This window comes from Saprolegnia diclina (assembly GCF_000281045.1).
Source record: "Saprolegnia diclina VS20 unplaced genomic scaffold supercont1.2, whole genome shotgun sequence".
Classification (NCBI taxonomy): Eukaryota; Oomycota; class Saprolegniomycetes; order Saprolegniales; family Saprolegniaceae; genus Saprolegnia; species Saprolegnia diclina.
Window position 1 is genome coordinate 591,045 of NW_008246069.1, and position 9,936 is coordinate 600,980.

The 9,936-nt window shown below is 58.7% G+C and overlaps 3 protein-coding genes across 3 annotated transcripts in view; 1 reads left to right on the top strand and 2 right to left on the bottom strand.

Annotated features, from left to right (window-relative positions):
• The window catches only part of SDRG_00815 (hypothetical protein), a gene marked incomplete at both ends in the record, with an annotated part of 4,818 nt that extends 2,022 nt beyond the window's left edge, over window positions 1-2,796 (bottom strand). The window contains 3 exons of the mRNA XM_008606313.1: window positions 42-1,210; window positions 1,331-2,169; window positions 2,219-2,796. Of these exons, the coding sequence (XP_008604535.1) occupies window positions 42-1,210; window positions 1,331-2,169; window positions 2,219-2,796 (2,586 nt within the window). The remainder of the gene's footprint in view (window positions 1-41; window positions 1,211-1,330; window positions 2,170-2,218) is intronic.
• Window positions 2,797-3,221: 425 nt separating this feature from the next.
• On the top strand, window positions 3,222-7,721 carry SDRG_00816 (hypothetical protein). Its single transcript, XM_008606314.1, has 8 exons — window positions 3,222-3,810; window positions 3,864-4,553; window positions 4,603-5,271; window positions 5,319-5,488; window positions 5,548-6,394; window positions 6,451-6,853; window positions 6,902-7,080; window positions 7,129-7,721. The coding sequence occupies exons 1-8, from the start codon at window positions 3,268-3,270 to the stop codon at window positions 7,582-7,584; spliced, it is 3,957 nt and encodes a 1,318-aa protein (XP_008604536.1). The 5' UTR covers window positions 3,222-3,267; the 3' UTR covers window positions 7,585-7,721.
• SDRG_00817 (hypothetical protein) lies at window positions 7,671-9,936 on the bottom strand. Its single transcript, XM_008606315.1, has 2 exons — window positions 9,119-9,936; window positions 7,671-9,074 (listed from the first exon to the last, which is right to left on the bottom strand). The coding sequence occupies exons 1-2, from the start codon at window positions 9,855-9,857 to the stop codon at window positions 7,720-7,722; spliced, it is 2,094 nt and encodes a 697-aa protein (XP_008604537.1). The 5' UTR covers window positions 9,858-9,936; the 3' UTR covers window positions 7,671-7,719.

Consider the following 9,936-nt stretch of genomic DNA (forward strand, 5'->3'; position numbering starts at 1 on the left):
TTCAAGAGCGCCTTGGCAGCGGAAGCCTCGAGGTCTGAGACGAGCCCGTCCGGTCCAAGCTCGAGCGCCTTCAGGTTGACGCCGTGCTCGATCATTTTCTGTCGCACCGCGCCTTCTGGGATGTTCATCTTGAGCATTTTGAAGTACTTGCCGTACGTTGCATCATCCCGCAATCGCGGGGGGACATCGCTTGCCGTCGGTGGCTCGGACGCCGCCGCCGCAGGTTTCGGAGCATCCGCAGTCTCTTTCGACGGTGCCGGTGGTGCGACCACCGCAGTCGGTGCGTCCACTGTCGCGGCCGGCGATACCATGGTCGTTGTCGTCGTCGATGCCGCTGCAGTTGTCGATGGCTCGGTCGGTGCAATCGCCTTGTCGGGGACAATGAACGTCGCGGGGGCCGACTTTGGCGGGGACTTGGCTGCCGACGGTTTGGGCGGTGACCCGCTCGGATAAATAACTTCGGCTTGAAGCGCTTCGATTTGACCCTTGACGGCGAGGTACGAGGCCTTGGGGTCGAGGTCGAGGATCTTGGGGTTCAAGCCGCACATGCGCATCTTGTGCTTGACCGCGTCTTTCGAGATGCCTTTCGATAGCATCGTGAAGTAGCCTTCAAACTGGATCGCATCGCGCAGCATGAGCACGGGCTCGGCCACTACGGCGGTGGGTGCGATGACCGGCGGCGCCGCGTACCCGCGGAGCAGCGCCGGGTCGAGTCCGTCGCGCACCATGCCGTTCTGTGCAGCGGCGAGGGGTACACCCATGTCGACCATGCGCTTGTACTTGTCCGTGACGTCCACCGCGTCATTGGTCGACTTGTCGTCGTCTGTGGTTGGTTTGACGAGGTTGGCGTCGGCCGCGCGCAAGAGGTCGTCCATCGAGATGCCTTTGGCCGAGAGAAGTTCTTTGAGTTGTTCGTACTTGTCGTGGTTTGGGCTCTTTGGCTCGGTGACAAATCCCGTCGAGGACGATGACGTCAGTGACGGTGACATTGACGCGGCCGCACAGTTTGTGCAGCGCCAGCCAAGGAAATATTTCTTCATGTAGGCCGCATGGTTAGTCCGGTCGCTCAATGTCGTGAGGCCAAATGGCACCTTTTTCAAGCCTGCGCAGCCCGTGTGATAGCATTTCTGACACCCGCAGCAGCGCACCAACTGGGGTCGGAGCACATAATCTTCTTCGTGGCAGAGCACACACACCGACGAGTCGCCGTCTTGGTCGACGTCGTGGTAGCTCGACGCCGCGCTCGATCGGCGCGACGACGGACTCGGCTCGGTCGCGCGCGGCACCGCAAACCCTTTGGGCGGCGTCACCGCCAGCGTCGTTTCTGCACTCGAGGATGGTATGCGATGCGCTTCCGACGCTTTGCGGGGCGTCGACGATGCTGTGGCAAAGAGCGCCGAGGGTTTGATGCTGTCTTCGTGCACCGGTTGACTGAGGCTCTCGTCGCGCGACGTTGGGCTCGGCGGCAGCCGTGTAAAGATGGTCGTCAGCGCCTCCGAGTGCAAAATATCGAGGGCCAAGTTCGGCGCGTTCTGCGCGCGCTGGAGTGCGTAGGTTGACGCGGTCGCGTCAAAGCCGGTCTTGACAAAGTTGAGGTACATGGACGGATCGGGCGCGATCGCGTGCTTGGCTGCGATCTCGACAATGCCTTGCTTGACCGCGTAGTTGCCGGTGTAGTCGACGGGCACGATGAGCCGCGGCGGTACGTTGCTGTTGTGGAAGACCATGTCGACCGAGAAATTCTCGTCCTCAAAGCCGTGCTCGTACTGCTTCATCATGTCGAGGTTGGCCTTCTTGAGCGTGACGAGGCCCGGCGAGAGGAACCACGTCGAGTCCATGTACCGAAAGAGAACGCGGGATGTCGCGTCCATCTCGGCGTCGCCGTCGTCGCCAAACGAGCACAAGATCGAGAACCCGCCGTCGAGCGGGATGCCGCCGTCCCACAAGATGGCGAGGAAGCCGTCTTCGGGGTTCCAGTCGACGACCGGCGGCATGTGGTCGCTCACGGCGTCCTTGGCGTTGGAGAAGATGAGGTGCCAGTCGTCCCAGATCTGGATGAGCGGCTGGAGCTCGACGGGCAACGCGCGAAACATGATGGCCTTGAGCAAGAGCGGGTCCGGATTCGGAATCGCTTGGTGCTCCATGATCCCGCCAAAGTTGGTGACAAAGCTAATGGAAGAAGACTGCAATAGAGACAAGATACATAGGCATCTCGTACCGCTGGATGGACACGGGCATGCTGCGGCGCACGTAGTCGGGCGTGAGCGTCTCAATGCCAAGACGCTTTTGGTAAAACTGGGCGAGAGCTGTCATCGGGTCGTCGACGAGCCGCGAGAAAAGAAAGTAGCAGGCGACGACGACGCCGCTGCGCGTCTTGCCGTTGTGGCAGTAGATGACGGCGACGTTCTCGGGATCGAGCGCGAGCCACGCAAAGATGGCGTAGCAGATGCGAAAGATGTGGTCCGACGGCGGCGTGTAAGTCCGCAGGCCGCCGTCGCGCTCCCAAGAGAACTCAAGCGTCTGCGGCGAAATCACCGGCGCCTCGTCGTCGCAGAGATTGAAGATCAAGTATCGGTTCGCATGCTCGTCCTCGAGGTAGAGCTTGAGCTCGACTGCGTTGTTGACGCACGCCTTCTTGTCGGTCGGCCCGTCGACCGGCCGCCCGCCCACGAGGACGCGCGGGGTCACGTACGTCAGGTCGAGGTGCTTGTAGCTCGGCTCCATGTGCTTGGACGCCGGCTTGAGGTGCTGGCTGCTGTCCACGACGTAGCTCGCGAGCCGCCGAAGCTGGTTCATGCGTCGTCGATCGTCCGGCTTCGCGGCTTCCTTCTAAATCAATCACGCAGGTCGTTTTCACCTTGATCGTATCCGGAAACCCTGCGAAACGACCGGATTTCATCCGGATACCTGCCGTTTCCGCGCGCGCAATCGAGCTTCGATATTCGAGCGCCACAAAATATTGGCAAAGGAGAGCGCGCTCATGCGCGCCAATATATTCGTATGGATAGGGCCAGCCACCGAGTATGCACGCCGATGCTGAGGGGTTTGCCGAGACGCTCCTCCCACGGAAGCCCTGTGATCAGTTGCTAGCAGCGGCAATAATGTCGCGACCGCGCCTGAGTCGGTGCCTCAACTTCCTACACTATTACGTTGGACTCCAATATTCCAAACACGATTCACGTGCAATATATACTGACATGAAATAGTGTATCAGTGCTGGTGGATATTCGCGCGAGTATTCATTCAACCGTGAGGTCCGGCGCCGAGATGGAGCGACGCCGAAGCATGGGCCAGCGCCAAGGCATGGAAGGAGCATGGGAAGTCTTCTGGGCCGAGAAGGAGCAAGCTCAGGAACTTCCGAGCGGGGACATGTCCATGTTCGTGGGCTCGTCGTCGGGCGAGGAAGCGGCGACGGCCGTCGAGCGGGCGGTCAAGGGCGTCGCCCCGGAGACTGCGCTCCGCGACTTGGAGGCCATCATGGGCACGCCCGAGACGCTCCAGCGCATGTTGACCGTGTACGACGACAGCGATAGCTTCATCCGGATCCTCTTGCGCCTCGATGCGATCCAGACACCTCTCATCGACCTCCTCCTCGAGGTGCTCAGCGAACATGCGCACCAGCTCGAGACGTCCATCATGTCGTCGGCGGTCTGCGGCCTTATCTTGCGTCATATCCGCTGGATCGAGTACATCTCTGCGCCGTCCGAGCTTGTCCAGAAGTTTGTCGGGACGCTACCGACCTTCCCCACGTCGCTCCAGAAGGACATCATCCACATCCTCCCCGAGCTCGTACCCGATACGGACTTTTCGGTACAAGGCTGCCATCATGAGCAACGTGCCAGAAGACGATCCTCTATATGTAGATGGCCGTCGACGCGCTCCTCGAGATCATTAGCAGCGAGTCGACGCTGGTCGTCGCCGCGGTCGAGGCCCTCGGCAACTTCAACATTCCCGCTTACCAGCTTGAGGACGTGGTCACGAGCGTCCTCAATCGGCTCTCGTCGTCGCCGGTCGAGGACCTCCCACCACTGGTGCGCTTCCTCGTCCAAGCCTCGTCGTCCGACAACATGGTCGTGATCCTCAGCCAAATGCGAGAGAAGCTCAGCCAGTGCATCACGTCGTCGCTCCAAGAGACGACTGCGAACGACGAAGCGCTCCTCCTTCAGCAGTTTGTCCAGGGCATGACGTTCCGAACCGACTTTATGAACGCATTCCTCAAGATGGTGACCAGCATCAAGACGGCCGAGCACCATTTCCTCCTCGATATTTGGGGCCTCCTCGGGCTCCATACTCTTCTGCACGTCCGCCCCAAGGTCGAGAGCATTCTAAAAAAAAAGGTAGTCTCCGGGCTCTTCACAAAGGAGCTTCTTCGGGCCGCCATTGCCGGACGCCTCGGGGCGCTCGAGCCGTACTTCAAGAACATCCTGCAGCTTCTCCACGTCTTCTTCACGTCGCCGGACGCACATGCGCGCGACATGGGCAGCTACGTGCTGCAGCTGCTCTTTCACGAGGCCAGTCGCCGGCCACAACACGCCTACACGTACCAATCCGAGGTTTCTTCTCCTCCTCTTCATCCGTGGCTAAAGTGACACATTGGGTTAGATGGTCACGACCGTGCTCGGGTTCTGCGTGACGGCTTCGCCCAAGACGGTCGATTCGGGCTTGGAGACGCTCTTGGCGCTGCTGGACCACGCGCCGGGCTGCCTCACGACGTTCCTTCCGCTCCTCAAACAGCTCCTCGACTATATCGATACGTTCACGGTGGAGCAGTGTCGCTACGTGTACCAGCTGCTCGTGCACGTCGGTGGGACGACCGACGCGGACCTTGCGATTACGATCCGCAAGCAGCTCTACCACCAAGACAACCAGTACCGGAAGCTCGGCATGATTGGGTACATTTGTGTCATCGAAGAAGAGATCATCAACAGCGCTGAAGCAAGCTCGATCGAAAGCACCGAAGACAATAGCTTCGATTCACCGGTGCAGCAGCTTTTCGTGCGCAAACTGCGCGATGGCATGGAGGCGCTGAAGGACGCGTGTCGGAAGCAGCCCAAGTGCCTCGCCTTCATGTACGCGGAGCTCAACCACCTCGTGTGTCGGATTCCGCAAAACACGACTGCGATTCAAGTCATTTCGGATGGCTACTCGGACATTCTCGCGACCCAATTTTTGCCCAATTTCGACGTCTTGCGCCACCGTAACGGCGACTACAAGCTCGCCGTCATGGGCGGTGCGTTCCGGACTGAGCTCTGGGCGATCCTCAACAGTCAGGTACAAGGTTCTCACATGAACCATCTGTTGTTCATGTCCAAAGCTAGTCGCTCGTCTATCTCGACTTGATGAATCTGATTGCGTCCAGCGATACGTCCGACAAGGAGCACTTGGTGTACCTCTGCAACCTCTTGCATCTCGTCGTCTCTTGTTCCAAGCGGCTCGATGGTCTCGAGAGCATTGGCACGGTGCTAGTGTGCCCTATCATGCTCATGGAGTAAGTCAGGATCTGTATCCCTTCATATTGTAATATATTGTAATGCGGTACTGTACTAGGAAGAGCATTCTATCGGACGTCAACGAGCTAAAGGCCCCCGTGCAAGAAGCGATCTGCCTCTGCCTCTGGTACGCCGTCAACTGGTGCCGCGATCTGCTCAACTGCTTTTGCGCCGACGTAACGCTGCGGCCCAAGGTCATGGCGCGCCTTGAGAACGCGGTGCAGTTCGAGTCGATGCTGCTCGAGATCGTGACTAACCTCCCGCCGAATACGTGGACACCACCCGGTGTTGATGTGACGACCATCGCCGACCGCGCAGGCGCGAAGGAAAGCCAAAAGACGCTCGCTGCGACGACCAAGAAGGGCAAAGGAAAGCAGTCGGTGAGTGCGACGGCGTCGCAGGCCAAGCTCAAGCTCGTTCTGCGCTCTCTCGCGCCATTGCACCCCAGCGTCATGAGCATCCTTCCCGATACTCAAGAGGATCAAGGCTGCATTGACCCGCCGTCGCTCGTGTTTCTCCTCTCGCACTTTAAAGAGTTTTTGAAGACGTCAGTCGCCAAGATGCACGCGTCACCGGGGTTCTGGGCCGGCGCCGTGACGAACCGATCCCGCCCGATCCTCGAGCACCAAGCAATCGAGCACGAGCGCGGATTGGAACTCTTCTCGGCGCATTTGCAGCCCAAGCTCGCGGCTGTCAAGAACAACGCGCGCTGGGCGCTGGCGTCCATCGACACTGACGTGGACGCCGATGAGAGTTTGCGGCAGGTCGTCATCATGTACCTCCAGTGCATCGACCTCCTCGGGAGCAGCGACGTGTTCCGCCAGCAGGAAGCCCCGCAAGTCCAAATCGACGTGCTCATGGACCTCATCTTGCCCAAGCCGATGACCGGGAGCAATGCGTTCCAGGTGTGTTGCGTTGGTGATCGTTGGCGTAATACTAACCGTCGCATCCACGTGCATAGGCCATCAAGGCCATGATGGGCGTGCTCTTTGAGCTCCAGCAGTCGAGTGCGATCGAAGACGACTTGGAGGTCGGACTGCACTTTGTACGGGCGCTCGCGACGCTCGAGGCGCTCAAAACGTCTCAAGGCCGTGGTCGACAACCGCAGGGGGTCCTTTTCTCGTCCTCGAAAGGAAACAAGGACGGCGACTACCGCCTCGGCGAGCTCGCCCACGAAATCCTCAAGAAGAATTGGTGGGCCAGCGCCAAGGCCAACTACAAGCCGAGCGATGTCTCGATGGTGCTCCATGCCTTCTTGGACAACTCGGGACAGCCCCTCGATGCGATCCAAGAGCTCGCAATTCACGGGTTTGGCAACCTTCTCGAGCACCCCTCGGCATCCTCCGAGACATACCCCACGCTGAGTACGTTTATATTTGTTGGATTCGTTTCTAATGTTGAGGTTGAAATAGACAAGAAGACGGTTGGCGTGCACCTCCGTGCCTGCTGCGAGACCCTCGTGCGGTCCACGTCACGCTTGGATTTTTCACCGGGCGCCAACGACGTGCCTGTTCTACTGCACTACCTCACGCAAGCCGCGCTCCTCTTCAAATTCCTCGTCGGATTGACCAAGAGCTTCCAATCGGGCCCGGTTCGACACTCTTGCGTGATTTATCGTTGTACTTACAGAGCAAATTAGATTATTGCGACCGTTCTCAAGCACGCAAGTGGCTTTATCGAGAACCTACTCGGAGCGATGCCGTTCTTTGAGGCCCACTTCCGCAGCCACAGTTCGCGCATTCTCAAGATCATGCTTGAAGTCCAAGGCGGCACGCGCAAGCTCCAGATCCTCTGCGCACACGGCAAGTCGACGCTCGATGCATCGGCGGCGGCGCACGTGCCCAAGATGAAGAAGCTCCTCGAGCGCGTTATCTACGGCGGCGAAAAGCTCGCGCGCGAAAACAACGTGATGGACGCGTACACCACCGGCGTCCTCAAGCACCGCAACATTGACGGCTCGTCCATCAAGACGGCCGCAATGCCGACGACCGAGTCGGAGGACAATGACGACAGCGATGCGACACACGAAGAGAGCGCACAAGAGAATCCCGCGCCCGACGACGAGGATGAAGAAGACGAAGACGACGGCGAGTAGGTTGAACCGCCAGTAATGGTTCTGGCCACGGACACACCGCATGAACGAGTTCTCCCAGCCACAAACACTGAAAGCTGTGGGGTTGATACCAAATGACTCGGATCCACGCCTGAACATATGCATGCAATTATGCAATTAGGCGTAGATGTTTTTCTTGGTGCTAAGGCGCTGACTGAGTGTCTTGCGCTTGGCCGACTCGAAGCGGCTCTTGGTCGTGCCTGACGGGTCGTTGTTTCCCGCCTTTTTCGACAGCAAAACGGAGGCCGACCGCAGCGAGAGCTGGCTGAGATTGCGCCACGAGAGGTTCCAGTATGGCAGCGTCGTGAGCTCGGGCTCCAAGATGACGCGAGATGGCGGCCCCGGTCGCGTCGCGAGGAGGCAGCAGTAGACCTTAAAGATACTCGCCTGGAAGATGACGTTGGTGAAGATGCGGGGCAGGTCGTCTTGGCGCACGACGTAAATGCCGTGCAAGACGACCCAGCCCGCGCCCCAGAGGAACTCGTGGTCGATCTGGAACGAGTCAGGTCCCATGTGAATGGGCTGCAGTCGCTTTGTGACAAGCCCCGCGACGGGCAGACCGTCTTCGCTCGGTAAAAAGTGATCGAGAAAGTGCTCTGGGATGCCGGGCAGCGACGCGAGCTCCATGGCGCTGGCCGTATACGTACCCGAGGCTGCAGCTTGGTAGACCTTGACACGCCGCGACCGCTTGTCGCAACAGTGCTCGTGGGCCAACAAGGCTCCTTTCCATGCAAGAAGCACGGCAACGATACCAATGCACGGAGCAAAAAACCACGTAAATTCGCGCAGCATGAACCATTGCTCGGGCGTCGCGGCGTCCAACGCAAAGTACGTCCAGAGGTTCATACCCGTCTCGGAAAAGTCGACGAGGTTGCGCGTGTAGAGCGCAGTCGCGTACGCGAGCACGTCCTTCTCTATGGCATTGGACGTCAGACTCTGGACGACGTCGTTGCTGTAGCCAAAGCAGACCAAGTACAAAGCGACGGGCACGAACGGAGGCAGCGAGAGACCGAGGGCCGTTGCCCAGAGGTCGGTCCACACGATAAAGAGCGTGAGAAAATCCGAGCGAACGTTGGCGCCAAGCACAAACATGGGGAGGAGGTTGTAGCGCACGAACGTTTTTGTGAGCACATACTCTTCGAGCGACCAAAACCGGTCAATCACAAGCGCAAAGACGAGCAGGAACGACCGAATGCGAATGTGACGCTTGATGGTCGTAAACACATCGGGAAACCAAATCGACTTTGTCGCGAGGAAGAAGCGCACCGAAACGACGACCGCAACGAGGATCGTAAAAGCAATGCGAATGCCGAGCGTGAGGATGACCAAGCCTTGCACCCACGCCCACGAGTCTTTCGTGTGCCCAAGTGACACGAAGAGGTCGACGACAAAGTCCCGCACCGGGTTGCCCGACATGGCAATCACATACCGAATGTAGTTGACTTGATCGTTGTCGCTGTTGCGGTAGTAGCCTAGTCCATTCTGTACAAATTGGTGGTCATTCTTGTTGATGTACCCGAGTAGCCGTTGATGATCAGCGATTCGTTGGTGGCTACGACGGTCGCGGCCCACTGGTTGGTCGGCAGCGTTTCCGTGATACGCATTGCATGGAAACGGGTCGCATTCTCATAGGGAAAGTAGAACGAGACGGCAGTTTGGTAGTTAGATGTGCTCGTCGCGTTGAGACCAAAGTAAAAATCACTGGAATCTGTCGTGGACGGGAGCTCGTAAAATGATTTCATGGGCGCAGTCGAGACGATCGCGGGCCCAGCGTGCGTCTGGAGATGCGTCGATGAGCGCTCGGCGACCATGGTTTGCAGCACGATTGAGGATATGTTGACAAGGTTGACATCGACGAGATAGGCCTTGAAGATGGACGTGTCTTGGTACGCTCGACCCGTGTAGTCGCAGTCGATGAGCACGGCGTGGGTTGCCGCATACAAGTTAATCGGGCTCGAGAGACTCTCGAGCAGGCGCTGGAGAAGTGGCAAAAGGTGCGACTCGTTGTAGAGGCGGTCGCTCGGCTGGTATGTCGAGCAGTTGCCTGCAAGCAGGGTGTACTCGGACGCGTTCTCGCGGTCGGGCTCCATGTACATGATATGGTTTCCTGACGCTAGCATCGAGCGAACCTCGTTCATTTGGCGGGTTGGGTCGGCCATGTACATGCGAAGGTAGCGTGGGATCGTTGGTGCATCGTACTGGTACGTGCCGACCTGCGTGTTGTCGACGCCAAAGAGGATCTGGAGCATCGTCATCGATGCTGTCAAGTCGCAGTAGAGCACGACGAGCACGACGGCGAACGAAGCGAGTCCGAGCGCGTACGCGTGCAGCCTT